This window comes from Lycorma delicatula, chromosome 7, assembly GCF_047948215.1.
Source record: "Lycorma delicatula isolate Av1 chromosome 7, ASM4794821v1, whole genome shotgun sequence".
Classification (NCBI taxonomy): Eukaryota; Metazoa; Arthropoda; class Insecta; order Hemiptera; family Fulgoridae; genus Lycorma; species Lycorma delicatula.
The window spans coordinates 31,891,125-31,914,789 of NC_134461.1; the positions used below are offsets into that span (position 1 = coordinate 31,891,125).

The window sequence follows — 23,665 nt, forward strand, 5'->3', positions numbered from 1 at the left end:
TGTGACATGAAGTAGGTAGCACTACTCAACCGGTATAGATACGGCAGTGAGTTGATTCTCCTTGAGCTGTGTAAACCTTTGTGCCGTTTTCTATAGTGTTACGAACAGAACGTCTTTTACCATAGAACAACGAGTTTTCATTCTTGAACAATATTTTGCTACGAAATCGTACGCAAGTGTAAAAGAATCATTTAAAATTAAATTAGTTGGTGTTCCTCCGCCAAAGAAAAAAATGTCAATTTCTAGCCTAGCAAACCAATTTCGACAGACAGGTAGTGTTTACAACAGAAAACGTTGTGGTCGACCGACTCGCTTGACAAATGACATTTTAGAGAATATGAAAACAAGATTGCTGTATTCCCCACAGAAAGGTTTATGAAAACTTTCCACACAAGTTGGTTTGTTATATTCAAGTGTTCGGAAAGCTGCTAAAAAATTGAAATTGTATCCGTACCGCGTACGATTAGTCCAACAGCTTCAGCCTCCACATTTAAACAAGCGATTGCAATATTGCCGTTGGTTTGTCTCTCATAAATGATAAAGGAATCGAATTTTTAAACACAGTGTACTTTAGTGATGAAGCTTGGATCCATCTCGATGGTTATGTGAAAAGTCAAAACTGTCGAATTTGGGCAGTTGAAAATCCTAATGCTTTACAAGACAAATCTTTGCATCCAGAAAAAATTGGTGTGTAGTGTACGATATCTCGTCATCGTATAATCGGACCCATATTCTTCGAACACAGACAGTAAATAGTGAAGTATACAGGAATGTTGTGCGCCAATTTGTGTCCCTCCTGGAACCTCAAGAACGGTATTGCTGGTTTCAGCAAGACTACTTGCCACACGTCTTGAGAAACCATGGATTTTCTGCAAGAGTTCTTTGATGATCGAATAATAAGCAAGGGCTTATGACCTCCAAGGTCCCCAAACCTCACATCTCCTGACTACTTTCTGTGGGGCTATATTAAGTGCGAGGCTTTCAAAAACAATCCTCACATTATTGATGAACTTAAAGTCAATATTACAGACTTAATCACGAATATTTCCAATGCAACTCTTAAAAAGGTTTCTGCTAATATACTGAAAAGAGTCTGTGCGTGTATAACCCTAAGGGGTGGGCATTTTGAGCATATTCTTTAACAATTATGTAAGTAATAGCGTTTTATTAAATCTCTTTTGTAAGTAACAAATACATTTTTTTATTCCACCTAAATTTCCCTTTCTTAAATTGCATTTAAAATTGGGTAACACGACTAAAAAATCACTTTGTAATTTGGGAACAAGGGAGTATTTCCTTCTGCACTAATATATGTATGAGTGAAGATACATGGCTGTTAATAAACATTTGAATAGAACAGTTACCAACCAGATCACTAGGTCTTCTAAATTTATTTTTTTCAGGAACATACAAAAATATCAGTAGATGCCCTAAGTCAGAGAATATATGAATGATTCATTTATAAAGAAACTTATTTTTTGTCGTAGAAACCAAAAATCTCAGAATGTTATCTTATTTGCAACTTGTTCAGGTCAAATAAGCATCAGACAGTTGGTGAGTAGTTTGCACAGTACTTAAAAGTTTAATTTTCTTAAGTAATTAATAATATGAACAAATATTTTATTCACCATAAAAATTTTAAGATCGACTGTATTTTTTGGAAGAAACCAAAAATGATTTAAAAGGCATTCTGAACAGTATGAATTTATTGCTGGGAGAGAAATTCATTTTTAAAGTAAATAAGAACAAAACAAAGGTAAGAAAATATTAACAAAGAGAAAAGAGTAATTAAATAGTAAGATAATAACATAGACAGGGTAAGGATTATGTTACTCCCCATTTGAAAATTCCTCCCTGATATTATTAATACGCTGTATATAAAATAAAGTTTGACTGTTGAAACTGTTTATTAAATGACAATAATAAAATAATTTTGCTGATCTTTTTCAGTTAAGAAGCAGATGTATTACCGAAGTTGGTAAGGGTCTGAGTACACAAAACTTCACTATTAATATGGAAGAAAATTAAAATATTTAGTTTTGCTTTTTGATAAATTGATTCACCATAGATATTTGAATCTTTCTGTTTGAAAAAACACTTCCTATGTTCAAGAACTAATAAAAAACTTAATGATGTTGAAGAAGTGCCTTTGTTGCATCTACCCTCTTTTTTTGGTTGCCTCTGCTTCCCTCTTTTAAAATATACTGTACCCCCTATTTTAAAAACAAATAATGGTATTGAGGAGGCTCTTTTGCATACAGAAATTGTGAAAATCTAATGGTCTGTAATTACCAAAAATTAATTACACTGGTTGACATGATTTTTGTAACGATGAAAATGCTCTTTTTGTGTTTCAGTTTACTAGTTAATAAAATATCTATTCACAGGAATGTCCTACCTACATCCCATTTCCGAGTACCTGTTTTGGATTACCTGGAATTGTTTACAACTCCACTGGAAATTCCCACCATTTTTGTTGATTGGCATGAGGTTGGAAGGAGAGCTTAAGATGGAAGTACACAGACTGCTCCTGTAATCTCAACACTAATCAACGTAAGGATACAAAGAGGGACAATAATAAACCAATTTCAGGCCTCTTTTCTTGTGCCCCTCAAATAAAAATTTTTTAGGATTTATTTTGGTCAGAATTCATTCTACAAAAGTTGTCAAGTAAAAAAAATAAAAACAAAAAATTTGGAATATTTTATAGAAAAAATTATTATAAGACCATTTTTATAAAAAAATATACACTATTAAAAATCCACTATAAAGATCTAACTGAAATATTCAGATTCAATTTGAACAATGGTTCTGTCTTGCACAAAAACTAATTAGTGTATTACTTACTTGTAACTGGTAATCCTTCTAGTAGGATAAAATTTGTTTTACATGTAACTCAAAATTCTTGTTTCAAAACTGTTCTGTTTTTTAACACATTATATCACAAAATCCAAGAAACAAATTTCAATAGAGAAATATGTTTACCATCACAGTCACTTAGGTAAATTTTATATCACCATACATCAGTATATTTACAACTTTTTAAGTGTGTTTTAATTCCAAAATTTCCATACTCATGCATTTTCAGGTTAAGCAGATATCTCTGTGAAACCACTCAATACAGAGAAAAGAAACAGTAAGTAAATGAAAATTTATTTTTATACATAATTAATAATAACAATAATGTATCTCGTATCATACAGTCTTTTTTACATAGGTTTGGATGGGTAGAAAATTACTTAATGTACCGAGAGGTTGAAGCAGAATACATGAGACTGAACCAGAGATTTAGAAAAAAAAAATTGTTGGTAAGATGCTTATATAATAAGCAAAAGGGATTTATACAAATAAAAATTTTAAATGATTAAAAAAAGTGTCTATAATAAAATTGTAATAGATTTAAAATTTTCTATTAGCTAGATAATGATTGCTTATTTGTTAAATTTGAGTCATTCACATTACATAAGTAATCAAATATAATTTAATAAACGTTTTTAAGGAGTAAAGATCACCATGTATACGTAACTTAACCATTCATAATACATTTTTTAAATTCTTTTATGAAACAAGAAATATTATGCAACCTATGATATTAAATTAACAAATTAAATTTATTTTAACCCCAATGGTGACAAATGTAACTGCTCTAGTAAATAGTCACTACGGCTGTAGCAGTTTGATTCAACAGCTTATTTTATTCATACTAGAAAAAAGGCAGACCTTACAGCCTGCAAAAATGGCTTAGGGGATGCTGTCTTTGTTTAATCTTGTATGTGTTCGTATGAGGATGTGTTAGCTGCTGGGCCAACTGGTGCTTCTTACTCTGCTGCTATTGGCGCAGCGTGGTTCGTGTGGTGCACTGGGCGGCTGTGCACAGCCAACTATCTCCCGCTCCTTGTTCTCTCTTTCTTTCTCACAGTCCATTTTAATGTACTTTTAAATATTCATAAAGAATCCATTTTTCTTATTGCTAAATATTAAATAAATAATAATAAATTTCAAGGCATGAACCAATTAATATCCCATCATTACCAGCAACTTCTCTGATTGTGATTTGGCAATCATTCATAATCATTTATTTTACTTTTTCCACATTCTCATTGACTGTTGATGTGTTGGGGCGTTCGGGGTGCTTGTCATTTTTAATGTCTTCACGACCTTCTTGGAAGCTTATACCACTTGTAAACCCTTGCTTTACTCATAGCAGACTCACCAAAAGCAATATTTAACATTTGTAAAACATTGCTACACTTTATTCCATTCTTATAGCGAAATTTAATACAAATTCTCTGATCCATTATTTATACAAATAAAAAATCGCCGATCATACCAAAACATGTGTTACCTTTTGACAGTTGACAACAAACTAAACATCCAATATGACTAAAAATTTACAGATACTTTTCAGACATGTTTACCAATACAACCATGAAAGAAAAAAAAAATTCAGAGATTCAGACTAATACAACCCACAAAATTTCAAAATTCTCATTACTTTTTGAACACATCTCGTATATGTTTAATACAACATATATACTGCATGTGTGTGTGTATTTGAATTTTGCCTAACTTAAATGGCATAAAATACACACTGTATACCAAATGTTTCCATGCTTTCTATTACTCTACATATAGATTACTTTAGGTGTTAAAATATATATTTATATACTTAATGACTACAAATGAAAATATCCTGTTCAGAGATACAAAATTTAATTAAAACACACTCATTTATTTTCATAAAAAATAATATATTGAACATTTTTCATAATTGAATAAAATTGCATGTATCACAGTAATAACTAAGTTTAATCTATAACAAATACATGTTCCTGTCCATTACGTTCTTTAATACAAACATGAATAGCTGCTAAAATTATATCAAGTCTTCGATCCAGAGCAGAGAGATGAGGTGCTGTCAATACTGGTGAGATTTGGCTTTTATGCAACAATTGTGATAATTGATTACTCAGTTCACCACCTCTAAGACTCCATAATTGAGACCATGTAGACTGTCGTATTCTGTTTAATATAAAACAAGATCAACAACAATAAACAAATACAAAATGATTTTATTAAAACATTTGCATTGCAAAAAAAAATCCATATCAATAAATGTGCAACATTTCACACAATTACGAGGTCTGTAAATGAAGTATGAGATTAGCTTTTTTTTTTTGGCAGCCAAAGTGGCAACACTGTAAAGTTACTAGTAAAGATATGGTAAACATCTGACTTATAATAAGTATTAATATTTTTAGTCTGTTGTTACCATATGACATGTAAACAAACTTTTTGTGAAACGAGTTTTCATTGTGCATTACAAAAATGAGTGATACAATTCTGAGCAACATTGTGCAATCAAGTTTGTGTTAAACTTTGTGAGAATGTTACTGAAACTTTTTCAATATTGTAAAGGGCATATGGAGATTATGCTCTGTCATGAGCCCAAGTTTTTAGGTGGTTTAAAGCATTTTCAGATGGCCGGGAATCAGTTGTGGAAAATCCATACTCTGGAAGACCATTAACGTCAAGAAGTGATGACAATGTTTGAGCGTATCAGACTTGATATGGTACAACCGGTTAACCGATTAACTGTCAGATTGCAGAAAAAATGAATTTGAACCATATCACAGTCCATCAAATTTTGTAAACGAATTTGACACGAAAAAAATCTGTGCAAAATTGGTCCCTAAAAACCTCACCGTTGAACAGAAAAACAACAGGGTAGAAGTGCCGCGATCTTCTAGGGTGAAACTGATCCTAATTTTCTAAGAAATGTTATTACTGGTAATGAATCTTGGATATTTGAGTATGACCCAGAAACAAAATACCAGAGCAAGGGAGTCACACACTTCAAACTCACCACGCCCCAAAAGAGAAAAAATTAGCAAATCAAAACCATGCTAATTTGTTTCTTCGATAGTAATGGCACAGTCCATAAGGAGTTTTTCCCTACAGGACAGATTGTAAATCAATATGTTTACTGAAAAATTCTTGAAAGACTGAGGAAAAAAGTAGCCTGTGTGAGACCAACTATCAAAGACAACTGGATGCTGCATCATGACAATGCACCTTGTCACACTGCATTCTCAATTAACATTCCTGTAGTTCCTCAACCACCTTATTCATCTGACTTGCATCCCTGCGACTTTTTCCTGCTACCGACTTTACAAAAACACCGCAAGGGATAGTAGAAAACATTAAAAAAAATGTAACCGACCATCTGAAGGATACTCCGGTTTCTGAGTTCCAACACTGCTATGAAGAATGGGGAAAATCATTTGAAGCACTAAGTGGCTTCCTAAGGGAATTATTTCAAAAGTGATAGAGTCCATGTACAATTGGATTGTAAATAAGAAGTTTTTCCGAACCAGTCTCATTACTTTATTTACAGACCTTGTATATAATGAAAAATGTCAACTTTCAAATATTTTTCTCTAAATCAATTTGCTAAATTAAATTACAAGTGTAGCTACAGATATACAATAAAACAAGTAATTTCTAACATTAATAGTTTTAGATTGAACAACTTCAAATTTCACATTAAATAATAGTTGCACTATATATTTACTATTCTTTGATGGGTATACAAAACCATTCAAAGATTTTGACTTTTGATTAACTGTTGAAAACAAACAGAATGCTGCACCACTCAGCTCAAGCAATCAACAGTCTTTTTACATACATATTTGTTGTCAGTTTTGTTTAGTGTTAGTAAAACAATGAAGATTTCTAAATATAAAATCCTTCACTGATGGTCTCTCCCACCAGCTATGAAGTATGTGTCGTGATTCATTTCTTAGAAGTACAGAAAGGGTCATTCAGAAAATTCTAGACCTGACAAAAAACAAGATTTTTAAGAAATTTGTTTTTTTTTTATTTTTCAACATAACCACCTTTATATTCGATAAAATTAGAAAAATACCTTTCCAAATATTTAATTCCCTCAATATAATGCGATTTGTCCAACTCTGCAAAATAATATAAATTATGGCTTTCTCAGCTTTGACCTCAATATTTGAATCTTCATCCAGCAAGCTATTTCTTCATGTTTGGACAGAGGAAGTAATTGCTGAGAGCCAAATCTATCAAATATGGATCATGAGGAACCACTTCAAAGCATAGGTCATGGAGTTTTGCAACAATCCAAGGTAAATGTGGAGACAAATTATCATGGTTAAAAAGCACTTTCTTTTTGGCCAGATGTGAACATTTAGTCAAACTAGCACCCTTTTATTGTTAAGTAATGAAACTTAATACTTTCTGATGTTGGTCTTGGCTTTATCCAGACAGTCTGTGGCCATCACACCATGAGAAGCCCAAAAAATAATAACCACTATTTTTTTCAGCAGATAGAATTGCTTTTGCTTTCTTTGGCCACTTTCACCTGCTCCCATCCAATGTTTTATTGCTGCTTGGTTTCTGGTATGTAATGATGAATCCATGTTTTACCTACAATTATAAAACATTGAAGAAACTCAAAGGAATCGCATTTAAATAAATTTTAACACTGGAGTAATGTTTAGTAAAATGCATTTTCAGTTGACTGTTAACAAATGCGGCACCCATTGAGAACACAGCTTTTTCATACCAAAAACACCAGTAAAATGTAGCGAACAAAGTTTACAGTCTATCGAGATGTTTACAATGTCAGAAAACTTTTGTAACTTCATCAATCAGCAATAATTTAATATAGCATTTTGGATTTTTGTGATTATTTCGTTGGTCATAGTGGTTTTTGAACATTATCATCTTGAATGGTTGAACAACCATAAATAAATTCAGCAACCCACCTTTTTATTGCCAAAAACAAAGGGGAAGAATCTTTTAAACTGGAATCTAGCTCTTTTGTATGATCATCAAGGTTAAATTGTTTAAAACAAAGTACTTTGTAAGCTCAAACTTCAATTTTATCCATTTTTCACAAAATTTCAAAACTTGAATGCTTTACTGAATCAGCACAAACAACAACTATGTGCATGTGTGTGAAACTTCACAGAAAGTCATCTAAAGAACTATACTCGACAAATATCATATGTCATTTGTGAAACTAATAATCTGCCAGAACCGAAAACATGTCTTAACTCATCAGGATGCCACTCTCTACTGAACAAAGATGTTGCGGTGATCTTTTCAGTTTGTATTTACTATAAAACAAGCTACCTCTTTCACACTTGAGGGTACACCTACCTTCTTCTATTGAGCAATCGCAGCATCTGCCTTTCAATCTCAGGATTATTGATTTTGCAAAATAGAAGAAAAATGTAACAATGAGTTTGTGTCAAATTTAGATTGAAAACTGGAAAATCAGCTTGGAGACTTATGAACTGTTAAAAACAGCTTTCTGGGATAAACATCTAGCCAGTCAAATTTTTCCACTTCAATAACCAATGAAAACATTGTGAATGTTCATGACTTAGTATGCACTGACCATAGGGAGATGACCATATTATACTAGTAGGGAGATGACTGATGAACTGAATTTAAGTTTCAACTTGCTTCACTAAACTTTAACTGAAGATTTGAACATAAATTAAGTGTCCACAAACTTTCCAATCACACCTCATATTATCTCATTTGAAGTTACAGTTAACTAAATAAATAAGGTTTTTGTTTGTAATTGAATGATTTTTATAAAGCAATTTGCATCAGGTGCAAGAATCTATTTTCAGTTAAAACACATTTTTCCACAAAGAATAAAAAAATATACTGTATTTATTCGTGCATGCCAGGCACTTTTTTTTCTTAAAAATCAATATGAAATTTATGGGATTCAAATGATGAGGAGATATCTAAATGAGAGTCCATATCTGTATTTACTATTGTATTACATATTCCAGTATAATATATTAATATATGGTAATAACATAAAGAAATCGTAGTGTGTATTTTAATTACTTCTGATTTTAAGTCACTAACTTAATTTTGAATCACATTCGTTATTTAAACTATATCATAACTGCCTGTTTATAAATAAACTTTTTGTCATAAGCATTGTTTTATTTATCTCACATTTTTGGTTATATAACATTTGTTATTATTCAATATCCTATATTTTTATACGTGAAACAAATTGTCTCAGTTAAACACCAAACATGCATTCCGGTCTTGTCAGGTGAAAGTAGGTTGTATGTTCACTTTATACTTATACCACATTTTTCCAGTTTGTACTTTAAGCAAGCTAGATAAAATGAGTTCTGTAAAATGTTTGCATTCTGTTACAGTTGGCAAAAATTAAAAGTTATTTGTTTACCTATGGAAATCATTAATCATGCAGCAGGCTGTAAATATGATACTCTGAAATTGTGTATAAGAGATAGAAGAAAGAAAAAAAGAAGCTTATTGATAGTAATAAAAATAGAAGAGCATTTCACAACAGAATTTGAAAGTTTCAAGTAGAAAAGCAAAAAAGCAATTGATTTCTAACATTCAAAACATATATGAGAAAGGATGCTGTTTCAACAGAGATGGCATAATTAAGTCAAACAGATTGTAAAGAAACTTCAAACAGTGAATTTAAAGCAAGTTGAGGTTGGTTAAATCGTTTTATGAAATAGGTTTGAATTATCAATAAGAAAAGATTTGTCAACATTTGCCTGATGTCTTTTGATTAGCCTTCCATGTAATTCAGTTTATAAGAAAATAATATTTTAATGGAGCAGACAGGAAATGCCTATCAAACACCAGTTTACTTTTGACTTGCCAGCAGAATTACTGCTCTCAGTAATAAAACTGTGCGTTCTTGCTTGTGGTTATGAAAAACAATGATGTATATAGTCAGTCATATTGACAACACTAACAGATGGCAAAAAACTTCCACCATTTATTGTATTTAGAAGAAAAACCCTTCAAAAGTGTGAAAAATGACTTGCTGGTGTCATTATAAAGGATGGATAGATAATATGATAGTTTTAAAATGTATGTGGGAGTGAAGACCTGATGCTTTTTTAAAATTGAAAAGTATGATGTTAGTACTTCCAAGTATGTTAGTGTTACTTCCATGGAGAAGTAACAGACAATGTGAAAAAAAAATACTTTGAGAAAATAAAATAGTGCAAGTTTATATTCCTACTGGAATGATGTCATTACTTCAGCCACTGAATGTTTGTATTAATCAGGCTTTCAAAGCCCATTTGAAATATTTTTATACAAATGGATGGCAACTACAGTCCATGAAATGACTCCTACAGGAAGACTGAAAAGCCAAGTTTGACATATGTGAATGGATCCTGGATGCATGGGATCTTACTTCAAATAATTTGGGTGTGAAGAGTTTTAAGAAATGCTGTATTTATAATAGCCAGATGGAAGTGAAGACTCTGCTGTACGGGACAACGAAGGATGATCATGCCTCTACTGAAATTGGAGATTCAAACAGCAATGAAGATAAAAAAACAGGTAAGAATCCTTCTGTAGATTTACCATTAGTGTTTTAACTTGCTTGTCTTTTAAAGTGATTGTACAAGTTGCTAAAGAGGCTCTTTGTTCTTTTCTATTTTGTTTCAGATATGTCTGCTAGCCTAAGTGTATTTCCATATTTAATGAACATTTTATTTTATAGTACACATATTTTGATATTTAATTTTTATTGTACAGCAAAATAAACAGAATCAACTGAAAATTTTACTTAACTTTTTTTCCAAAAATTACACCATTATTTTTCAGATGCACATTTTATGCAACATGCATATATAATCTTATGACTTATTACAGTATAGTTCAAACCATGAGTTTTATGAAACAGGTTATGCTAGGCCACTGTATTTACAATGGTGATCAGTGAAGTGTCTCATCTTCTAAGACAGTTTGGATGGATAGCACATTCTTCAAGGGGGACAGCAACTCATTTTTATTTCATACTTATGTAAAATAAATTTTTTGTTAATTTAGCAACGATTTTCTCTTTACAGATAACATTTGGGTTTGAGTACTGATAATGGGTGTTTTTTTATTCTTATTTTTTTTTTTTTATTAATACTGTAATGAAAAATTATGCTTACATTGATAATTACTGTTCTCCATGATTTTTCCTTTTCACTTTTTGTCTAGTTTTCATCTTATTACAAGTAAATACATTCTCAGAAATATTCTGACTTTAAGATTTCATAGTCAGGCAAAAGGCTGTGGCAAGCTTTTTCCCAGATAAATACTGTACAGATTGGTATCTGTGAAGCAGTGTGCTACATCAGCATCAGAAGTGACCCTTACGCATAGACATAAATCTAGAAACTTAATCAAGGACTCATTAGTTCTAAATAGTAAATTAATTATATACATACCTACTTTTATTTATTAATATGCAATTAAATGAGTGTAGTTGGTTTCTGGGGCAAGTCTAATATAATTTATTGATAATATTACTTCTTTTCAATTTTGCAAGTGGGAAAAGAGAATTAAAAATGGCTTGGTTCCTATGTAAAATATGTTTCCTGATAAAGAATTTAGTCTGGATGAAAGTCTGAGAAGCTTGCAATTCAGTTTGTAGGAAGTTACTAACCATCCACCTAAACACTAAACAAAGTAAACTGGATATGAGTGAATAAAGTCATTCATGACCAGAAGTCCCCTCAACTCAATATAAGGACAGTAAAGAATCTAACAGCTTTTACTACCTTTATGAAAAAAGTCACAAGTTCATGAATGCAAGATGAAGTTGAATTAATTCAGAACTATTTTTGAGATGGTTTAGGAAGATTCTTAGATTCTTTTACCAATAAAATCTGTTGGTACAAATTTTTTATTTTTAATGGACACACCAATCACTAGAAATCAACTCTGAGTTATTAGCCAAACAAAATAATAAAACTATATTGTATCTAAAAGTAGTCTTATAACCTTTAGACAGAGCATATTTTGGACCTTTAAAAAGCATCTTTTGCATGCAACTCAAGCAGCTCTTTCTTATAATAATCCAATCTGGGGTGTTTCTCAAGCAAGTCTTGGGTAATTATATAGTGAAGCATTGGAAAAAGTTGTATCAATTTTCAATTCCAAAAGTGGGTTTAAAGCTACAGATTACAGATAAGTATTCTTTAAATACAAAGGTATTCTTAAGTATATATTCAGAATTATCGAAGCTACTTATGATCAATAGGTTTCAACAACTAACATGGCAAATTATAATATTTGTAAATCAAACATCAACATGCAAATGATAATATTAGCAACAACCAAACATCATTCATCAGACTAACACTAGATATTCTGAAGGGGCAATTGTCACTACAAATACATCTACATTCTTGAACAGAACTTGATCATTTCCAGAAATAAATCTGAGTAAAACTAGACTCCAGCTATCTGCTCAAATTTTGATATCAGAGAATTTAAGTAGTAAAATGAAAACAACAACAGAAAAAGTAATAAAAAGAAATGAGACAGTTTCAGAAAAAAGGAGAAAGACCTGAAAAAAGATCTTCAAAATGTTCTATGACAAAATAATTCCGTAAAAACAATTATGTGAGTAGCTGAATTAGGTATTCCAGATGCAGATAAACCAGGTAATTCTTCAAACTCAGATGTGATGTTAAATAGATGTGTAAAATGCTGGGAAGATTATAGGACTATAAAGAAAAAGTGTAATTGAATCCTGCATATAATTTGTGAAATGTGGGACAGTTACAATTTGTATGAAACATAATTATTATGTTGATTGTGGAGACAAAAATGTTAGGAAAAGACAATAATGAATGAAAAAATTATTTAAATTTTATTTTAATATTACTTTTAACTTATAAGAACATTGCAATAAATGTTAGTTATAGAGTTAAATTATTTTTTCAAGTGTACCATCAACCCCGAATAATGAGGGGATAGATGACACAGAAACAATTTTAAGAATATTTTTACACTGCCTTTTCTTAATTAGAATTAATGTATTCATGTAGAGAAATACCAAAATTTTTGTTAATTAAAATTTTTTTGATTATTTTGTATTTTTGTTACATAATAGTTAATTTCCTTAAAACAGCACAATTTACCCTTAAAATATATGCAGTAAATATCATTTATAGTAGTGACCTCCAAGGAACTGATGATTTTATGTCATTATAACCGATGTTTAGGTAGCTTAGTGGTACTACTTTAATATGCCATCTATATGTAATACAGTAAAATAATAATCATTAAAAATAATAATTTATTTCTGAAATAAAATAATATAAAAAAAAAAAATATGGAACAATAACTACAAATACGGTAGAGAAAAAGAAGATAGAGAAAAATTGTAAAAATTACTTTTTCTGCAAAACGTCTGTTATTTCAAACATTTTGTGTTGTAATACAATTTTTGACAGTTCTTTTCAAAATCAAAACAAAGGCTCTTTGTTTCTTCATCAGCAATTTCTGCAAAACTGAGAAACCGATAAACAGTTTTCATTGCTGCTAAAACTTCTGTAAGATTTGATGGGTTGATGTCTTCATCGCTTTCGCTATTGTTACCTTTGTTGTCATTACCTATGTCGCCATCTATTTTCGCTAGTACTGAAGCCACTACACCCTCATCCATTACATTACAGTTTCTTGTGTTTCTAAATCTTTCTCAACCTTTTGATAATCTTCAAACAATGCATTTGACAACATTTGGTTTTGGAAACTATTGCCCCATTCTGCTAAAGATTCCTCTATGCATGTGATGTCAATAACTTCACCAGCCTATGGTAAAAATCCTGCATGACGAAAGCAATTTTTTACAGTGAGCAGAGAAACCTCATTCCATGATCTTTCTAACATAATTATAGAACCCATAATAGTTATTTGTGTTTCATGTTTTTGATCTAAATCCTGTATCATTTGTAAAATTAGGTGTTTTTGTAGTGGACTGTGAGATTTCCATTGTTTTCGGTGGTAAGAACACTAACTTTATACATGAAAGATTTTCAATGTGTGAATAAGCCAGGCAGTTGTCAATGAGTAGCAGTATTTTATCATTTTCAATCTTTAACTAACAGTCCCATTTTCGTAACCAAGACGTAACGATATCACTTGTCATCAAAGCATTCTTGTTACTTTCGTACATAACAGGAAGCGATTTCAAATTTTCAAAACATCAGGGTTAAGCAATTTTCGCTATAACCAAAAGTTTTATTTATCAGTTCCAGTCATATTTGTAGCAATTAGTATTGTTAGTCTTTCTTTGGTAATTTTACCCTGAACATGTTTAGCCTTCATACTGAAGGATTCTTTCTGGCGTCAGTTTATAAAAAAAAAAACTGGATTCATTAGCATTATAGATTTTTTCATCCAAATAGCCCTCTTTTAATTTTGGCCAAATGGTTTCTGGCCATTTTTCTGACACACCGGTTGTAGTTGCTGTGGCCTCATCACTTATTCTTCCAGACACAATATTGCGATGCTGACGGAACCATTACATCCAAGCTTAAGTAATTTCACGTGGTTTACCAAATTTGTCAGAAAAATCATTCGCCTTAGTTTGCAATATAAGGCTGCTAATAGGGATAACATTAGCCCTCTTGTATTTAAACCATTTCAACAGTAATTGGTCTACATCACTATGTTGACTAGGCCATAATTTTTTTGATTTCATAGGATTTGTTTTAAAATTTTTCTTAATTTTTTCACGGTTCTTCCATATCCCAATATTGTTGAACAACCTATGCCTAATTCTTGGGCAATATCCTTATTAGTTTTACCATTCTCTAACTGCCAGATAATGTGCGCCTTTCCCTCCATAATGAATGATTTTCATAAAGTCATAATTAAATCAGTACTAAATGAATTACACAGGATACGTAAAATAAAATACTGTACCCGCACGATGTGATACACTCACAGCAAAAGATTACTAACAACTGAATGTGGCTGCTTCAGTTTACAATAATCTGGTTCAGGAAGAGGATAAGAAAAATAAGAACTATAATACATATGCAGGTAAAAAGGAAAAGGTGACTCATTTTAACCGTCAAAATAATTCTGTAGCTACAATCTAGATATACTATGTTACTGATGAGTCACTTCCGTTCATCATTATAAGCGATAAAATGTTGCACTGCAGTTTTAAGTCATAATAACCGATATGCCACTACAACCTATGTAATTATAAACAATATACATACTATATTTATATATTAACAGCATGCCAAACCAATCAATAGACAAGTTTTTGGTCACTATATCTGATATATCATTATATTCAATGTCAATATAAATGATATTTACTAGTATTAACAGCATACCAAACTAAACAAAAGATAAGGTTTTGGTCACTATATCCATGTCACTATAAATGATATTGTATACATATATATATATATATATGTTATGACAGTAAAATCCCGATGCATTGTATTCCATACGCGCCACATGTGCTTCATATTACTATTACTAAGAAATCCACCATGTGATGGAGTGCAGTGAAGCTGCATCCTTTATCAAGAGTAAAAAATAATTATTCAGTCTTTGTACAGCACTCAAATGTAAAGTCGTTATACAAGACTCGTTCAACACACATCATCCTACTTAATTCATCATTAGCATGTATGCAAAATTATATAAAACTACTTAAATGAATATTAACTAGTTAAAAAACAACAATTTTTTTTTTTTTTTTTTAATATAACAGCTTCAGATTTATCTGAATTTGAAAATGAAAAAAAAATTGATATGGGGAGACAAATAATTAATGACATGCCAATAAACCTAATTAGAGCCACAAGAGACCAAATTAAGATAACAAAGGAATAAAGGTAGAAACTGTAATATTACTTTTAATAGAAGGATGTCTAAGATTGTCTGTTGATAATGCAAAATGATTGGAAGAAGATTACAGAAAGCTTTGGAGTTGAGAACTGCTAGGTAGAATTTCATTTATCTTGATTTGCCAAAATGAAGGGGTTGTTGGATTCAGTAGTAGATAAAAAAGATGAAGTGAATTTAGATTGATACATATTAATAGAGGATAAAAAAATCTAGATGAATCTATGCTGATAGAAAATTTACATGCACTTAAGCTGACCAACATAAAATCACAACAATTAATGCACATAACCAATTACTGTTTGTATTCGTATCTCATATCTCTCCATTAATGAAAGCACAAATCTGTTCCAATAGTTTTTAAATAGACATTTCTTTCCAATTATTTACAATAGTCATGCAAAAACAAATAAAAATATTAATTACAAATTTAATTTATATAATTATGTATACTCACATACCTGCAGCACTGATACAGAGGAGCTAAAATGTCAATGTGATCCTCATGTGGGTTCCCAAAACTAAAATTATGCCAAAAAAATAAAAATAATATGTTGAATATTTATAAATTAAAAATTTTTAATAAATTTATTTCTTTATATTAAAACAAAACCAAATTCAGTACAATTAAAAGATATAGATAGTATACACCACATATAAATACTGTCTACTACATAAAATTAGGGGTTAAAATAATATTTAATTAAAATAGCATGTATCACTTCCTCCTGATCTAAAACCATAGCAAGACCTACTGGGACTCAAGGGTAGATGGAGATGTTTTCCTCTTTGCAATTACAGCATTTTTTCTTTTTTTTTTTTAATCGACTGTTGCTGGTCAATGTCTTAGCAACTGTTGTCATCTTTCTCAAAAAATAAAAAATAACACTCTCATATATTTTATAAATTTCTTCAAAAATTCTTGTTAAAATGATGTAATCTCAGTTAATTTATGAACACTGTAATTTTGAAATAGATTAAACGTAGACTGGGTTCCTTAAGAATTAATAATATGACATCTATTGAAAGCAAGGTTATTCATTAATACATCTGACTCATTATAGGAGCCATTATCAAGTCCAATGAATAGTTAACTAAAAGTTAAAATAAGCAGTATTGATATGGTGTTAGTACAAGGTAGCTGTAGCCATTTCTCAGAAATGAATGATAAAAATGATTTTTAACATTGTTCTACAATGATTTTATTTAAAATGCCATTTTTAAGGAATCTTATGTATTTCTGGTTGCTGAATCTGAATAAGAAGTCAGAATTTCTCTACTAGCCTGTTTTTTTGTATTGCACTTCTTATGTTTTAGAAAGTACCATGCAATATCTGGGACAACAGTTAATACTAGATGTAATATTAATTTCCTGATATTCCCTATGATGTAAGACCAGTGCTACATGCTCAGAGCTTGTAGCACATTGTTCTGTTCAAGACAGAACAATCTTGATTATAATTGAAAGATGTCTAATTGTAGAAATAAAAATTTTAATATAACAGATAGCTATCTGTAGCTTTATTAGAATAAAAAATAAAACTCATAAATATTGATATTTCATCGTAGCTGCAACAAATTTAATTACTTCCTAATTAGTAACTGTTTTTGTAATAATTGTTTTTGGGATATTCTATGAATTTAAAAAGATTGAATTAAAAGACACAATTTAAAATATGAACATCACCTTTAGTTTACATAATTATTCTTTAGGGTAGTGAACCTACCCACAAAGTATCTGATTATTTTTTGAAAACACAAAATAATAAATAAATTTTATTACACAAAATTATAATCCACTAAGATAATTTTTTTTTCAAAATTACATACTGATTGATGGTTAAGTAAAGCTAATTCATTTGAAAGTAAGGCCCTTAAGTGTAGTCAAAATCTAATTTTACTGTAGTATCAAAAATTAATCTGAGGTATTTTCTTCTTTTAGAATTTATTTTAAGGATATCTCAGAAATGTAATATTAATAAATATAAAATATTCTTTACGCAATGTGCTATTAAAGTGCTAATCAGAAGAAACAATGAGAAAAAATTAATAAAAATAAACTTGTTTAAAAAAATAATATTCATATCCTTTTGATCAATTACCTTTTCCCATTGTCTAATAAAAGCACAGTGGAATAATTATCAGAACTGAACACTTCATAATGATGTCTGTCACCATTATCAATAAGAAAATCAAACATTGCTGTGTCAATCAGATCAAGAAGGCGTGGCCCATGTGAATACATTGATATCTTTCGAACTTTCTTACAATATTCATTGTCAAGTTCCCACCTTAAAAAAAAAAAAAAATTAGTATGAAGTGAAGCAAATAAGTTCAATAATGAAAACAACCCAAATTCTGTCGTTTCCTGAATTGTTTTGGTTAACTGGCTATGTTAATTTAGTTAACTGAAACTGGGGAAATTAATTCTCAATTAAATATACAACTGGGTTAAGGTAATCAATACTGTGAAAAATATAATTTTTAGTCTTACATCAAAACGATTGTTAACGTCTATAAGCCTACAAGCACCCATGATGATGATGAGGTAGAGTGTGTATGCGAAGAGCTTGTTGAAGCAATTAAACACATAAAAAGAGATGAAAATTTAATAATAGTTGGAGATTGGAATGCAAGCATTGGAAAAGGCAAGGAAGGAAATATAGGGGGTGAATACGGGCTGGGCAAAAGGAATGAAAGAGGGGACCGACTTATAGAGTTTTGCACAAAGTATAATTTAGTAATTGCCAACACCCAATTTAAAAATCATAATAGAAGAATATACACTTGGAAAAAGCCAGGCGATACTGCAAGGTTATCAGATAGATTATATCATGGTTAAGCAAAGATTTAGAAGAAATCAACTCGTTGACTGCAAAACTTACCCTGGAGCAGACATTGATAGCGACCATAATTGGTGATAATGAAATGTAGATTGGGGTTTAAAAACCTGAAGAAAAGGTGTCAGATGAATCGGTGGAATTTAGAGAAGCTTGAGGAAGAGGAGGTAAAGAAGATTTTTGAGGAGAACATCGCAAGAGGTCTGAGTAAAAAAGATAAGGTAGAAAATGTAGAAGAAGAATGGGAGAATGTTAAAAGGAAATTCTTAAATCAGCTGAAGCAAACTTAGGCGGAATAAAGAGAACTGGTAGAAAACCTTGGGTTTCAGACGATATATTGCAGCTGATGGATGAATGTAGAAAATATAAGAATGGTAGTGATGAAGAAAGTAAAAGGAACTATCGGCAATTAAGAAATGCTATAAACAGGAAGTGCAAACTGGCGAAAGAAGAGTGGATTAAAGAAAAGTGTTCGGAAGTGGAAAGAAAAATGAACATTGGTAAAATAGACGGAGCATACAGGAAAGTTAAGGAAAATTTTGGGGTACATAAATTAAAATCTAATAATGTGTTAAACAAAGATGGTACACCAATATATAATACGAAAGGTAAAGTCGATAGATGGGTGGAATATATTGAAGAGTTATACGGAGGAAATGAATTAGAAAATGGTGTTATGGAGGAAGAAGAGGAAGTTGAGGAGGATGAAATGGGAGAAACAATACTGAGATCTGAATTTAAGAGAGCATTAAAAGATTTAAATGGCAGAAAGGCTCCTGGAATAGACGGAATACCTGTAGAATTACTGCGCAGTGCAGGTGAGGAAGAGATTGAAAAAAATTAGGGTTCAAATACAGAGATAGAAGAAGAATTGCTAACATGTACAGGAACCAAACAGCAACAGTAACAATTGAAGAACATAAGAAAGAAGCCGTAATAAGAAAGGGAGTCCGACAAGGATGTTCCCTATCTCCGTTACTTTTTAATCTTTACATGGAACTAGCAGTTAATGATGTTAAAGAACAATTTAGATTCGGAGTAACAGTACAAGGTGAAAAGATAAAGATGCTACGATTTGCTGATGTTATAGTAATTCTAGCCGAGAGTAAAAAGGATTTAGAAGAAACAATGAACGGCATAGATGAAGTCCTACGCAAGAACTATCGCATGAAAATAAACAAGAACAAAACAAAAGTAATGAAATGTAGTAGAAATAACAAAGATGGACCGCTGAATGTGAAAATAGGAGAAAAGATTATGGAGGTAGAAGAATTTTGTTATTTGGGAGGTAGAATTACTAAAGATGGGCGAAGCAGGAGCGATATAAAAGGCCAAATAGCACAAGCTAAACTAGCCTTCAGTAAGAAATATAATTTGTTTATATCAAAAATTATTTTAAATGTCAGGAAAAGATTTTTGAAAGTGTATGTCTGGAGTGTCGCTTTATATGGAAGTGAAACTTGGACAATCAGAGTATCTGAGAAGAAAAGATTAGAAGCTTTTGAAATGTGGTGCTATAGGAGAATGTTAAAAATCAGATGGGTGGATAAAGTGACAAATGTAGAGGTATTGCGGCAAATAGATGAAGAAAGAAGCATTTGGAAAAATATAGTTAAAAGAAGAGACAGACTTATAGGCCACATACTAAGGCATCCTGGAATAGTTGCTTTAATATTGGAAGGACAGGTAGAAGGGAAAAATTGTGTAGGCAGGCCACGTTTGGAATATGTAAAACAAATTGTTAGGGATGTAGGATGTAGAGGGTATACTGAAATGAAACGACTAGCACTAGATAAGGAATCTTGGAGAGCTGCATCAAACCAGTCAAATGACTGAAGACAAAAAAAAACATCAAAACCATAATAAACTTCACAAGTTCTCCAATATTATTAGATATGCCCTTCAATTTACAGCAATATTCAATAACTAGTTTGTAGTCTGTCACATACTTTAAGGCTATTGAACCAAAAAAATATTCCTTTTTTAAAATTAACTTCTATTTCCTTGAAACATCTAGGTCTCTAAGCTTAATAAAGATGTGAACTCTTCTAATGTAAGAGAGAAAATTAATTTTTGTTGTATGTAGGTTGATCAATCAAATTTACTTTTATATTTATATATATAAAATCTTTCTAAAATGTCAAAAACCCTATTATTTGTACTTCTTATTTCCAGTATTTCTAAATTTGTACAGATTTAAATTTGTTACATAATTACATAATATAAATATTGTATTTTTGACATTTTAGAAAGATTTTATATAAATAAATATACAGGTAAATTTAATTTGATCAACCTATATACAGAGTATGAGGATGACACAATCATAAAAGCTGCTGTAGATAGCAGTACTTCTTTAGACATTGATAATTCATAATACTTCAAATCTGTACAGTAACATAACTTTGGCTAGCTAGCCCAGGTGTATTTCTATTTTGTTTTTATTATTGATTTTAATTTCAATTAAAATTTTTAGTTTTAATTTCTGTTTTTATTTTAATTTCTGTTTTTATTTTAATTTGGTAAAAGATCTTCTAACAATTTAAAATTTTAAATCTGGTATAGTATAGAATTTTTAATTTCAATATTAATGTGTAATTCAGTACGAATGATTTGAAAAATTATATAGAGCAACTGATAATGCGAGGGACTTGTGAAAGCGCTCTTGCTTGAATTATGGAATAAGGTAGATTGTCATCCTAGTTTATTTTATTTTATTATTCTGTACTTAGGTTGTTCGGTTTAATATAATTTGTATAGTGCACAGGAATATAATTCTTGAAAGGATTGATTTCAGAAAAATTATATATATATATATATATATATATATATATATATATATATATATCATTTTTTCAAACACTTTATTATCCATTTTATCAAATAATTAATGTAATTAATTATAATATCAAAACCACCAGATACAGATACAGTCAATCAAAAGTAATAACACTTCTCCAATACATCGCTTTCAAAGTAATTACTACATTATCAGTAATTAAAATTACAAATTATGCAATGAATATCAGTATATCACACTTTGTCATTTAAAATAAATCCTCCTGTATATAAAAACTGGGCTAAGTCAGTTTCCCTAATTGCTTTTAAAAAGACAATTCAAAAGTTAAAAAAAAGAAGTTTTTTATTATATGTTCAATATACATTAAAGGAAATGTTCAAAAAGTTATACTTTTGCATTTATGCATTGTGGCATTTAACAACAAAATAATTTTTTCCAATAAGTTTTGCCACAGTTTATAAAATCAATTGAGTTTTAAACTGATAGTTTGAAATGGTTCAGGTCATTTGGATTTGGCTGATGATTCTCCACAAAGAAAAATCATATTAGCCAAAGGCATCAAATCACAAGAATGAGGCAAGCCATAGAATATTTACACAGTTAACTATCTACTCAGGAAAATTTAGTGATACAGTCTGCAATTTGAAGAATGTAATGGGGAGGTGTCTCATTGCTGCCAAACACTGGTTGTTCATAAGTTTGGAAACAACCTCAAGATATGAATTGTTCATTACATTTTTTTTTGAAGAAATAAGATCTCAACATTTTCTATTGTGCTTCTACAGCAAACATTAACTGTGTCACACCAATTAAAAGAAACTCAAAAAATTTACAAACTACATGAACTTATATTATTTCAATTCTTTTATAATCTTTTGTAAATCTGTTCCAGATACTTCTAGCCAGTCGAAAGGAAACCTTTCTGACTAACACTGAGGGCTATTTATTAATCTTCAAAACAAATTGTTTGCGTTTTAAAATGCAACTAATTCTAGGCTTATCTCATCATTAAGTGTCTTCAATGCTTCTAGTATTTTCAGATTTTATGTTCAGCCAATGCAAATGTTGATGAGTTAGTAGTGAAGAATTAGGAAATCTTGCATGGCCAACACCTTTACCATTATTTCTCTATTAACCCTTGACATATAAACTTGTTCTTGTTTTGTATGCTTACACTTGTTACTTTCAAAACCAATATAAAAATAACTAACAAATGAATTAATTATATCTGCTGATATTATCTACTATCTACTGCAAAATCAAAATTTCACACCTCTTACAAAATTTACACCTGCATGCAGAGGAAACTGACATTTAACCCGTGTACAAAATATTGTAACAAATACTGTGCATATATAAAAGAATATCAAGTTTGGAAGCTATTTAATATCTCTTAACTTAGGGTAATGAATCACAAATAAAAAATAAAATGAAAGAGCAACTCTTTTGCTAACTCAGGATGTTAGCATCCTGACCCTGAAGGGAAAGATCCCTCCATGTGACGATTATGGCCGCCATGCCACCCCTCTGTACCTAGCCCATAGGGGTTTTATTGGAGGTCATATTCTGAACCCACAGACCCACCAAGGTAACTCGAACTCCCCATCCTACGCACCAAATATTTCATGAAGTTCTCTACAATTAACCATTCGGCCCGACTTTTCCGATTAAAATTTAAATCTAAAGTAGACCCAATATCCCTGAGCTGCGTCACTTAATTGTCTTTCGCCATACTCATGATATACAAATAAAACATGAAAAAAATTATATAATATGCCACACCACGGGCAAAGACTTGAATCAGCCAGGTCAAAAGAGCCAACCTATCCCTAAAAGCACCATGGCCAAATGAAATTGAGTTATATAATTGTTAGGAGACACCCAAGAGGCGCCCCACGGACTCTCACATCAGGAAAATGACCATGCCTGTAATGCCCATCAGCCGTCTCATACCAGCTAGTCTGCCACAATTGAAATCTATCAATCTCAATCTCTCTAATTTTACAAAAGTGAATTGACCCAACTTCTTTGCAAAATAGTGTTGTTGACACTCAAGCACAAGAACATCAATAGGCTTTACTCCAGCAACCATCAGGGCACCATCATGAGAAATTTTACGGTAACCACCAGTCACAATTAACAACAATAGGTACTGAGCCCTCAACAAAAAAATGTACCTATAAGTTTTATATTTTAGCCTATCCGCCCAAACAGCTGCAGCATACATGATTGCCTCACACACACCATTATACAGGATATTCATAGTCTTAAAATTCAGACCCCAATCCGGATTAACCATACGTTGAAT

At 30.9% G+C, this 23,665-nt stretch overlaps 1 protein-coding gene across 7 annotated transcripts in view; it reads right to left on the reverse strand.

Annotated features, from left to right (window-relative positions):
• Nucleotides 1–4,702: 4,702 nt before the first annotated feature.
• Nucleotides 4,703–23,665, reverse strand: part of LOC142327687 (glycosaminoglycan xylosylkinase) — a 52,040-nt gene continuing 33,077 nt past the window's right edge. For 2 of the 7 annotated variants that reach the window (XM_075370931.1, XM_075370935.1), the window contains exons 6-8: nt 17,820–18,008; nt 16,179–16,238; nt 4,703–5,022 (exon numbers count right to left, since the gene is read on the reverse strand). In XM_075370931.1, coding sequence (XP_075227046.1) covers nt 4,809–5,022; nt 16,179–16,238; nt 17,820–18,008 — 463 coding nt within the window. In that variant the 3' untranslated portion in view covers nt 4,703–4,808. Of the gene's footprint in view, nt 5,023–11,003; nt 11,233–16,174; nt 16,239–17,819; nt 18,009–23,665 lie in introns of those variants that run through there. The other 5 variants (XR_012757062.1, XR_012757061.1, XR_012757060.1 and 2 more) reach the window with 5 other exon arrangements.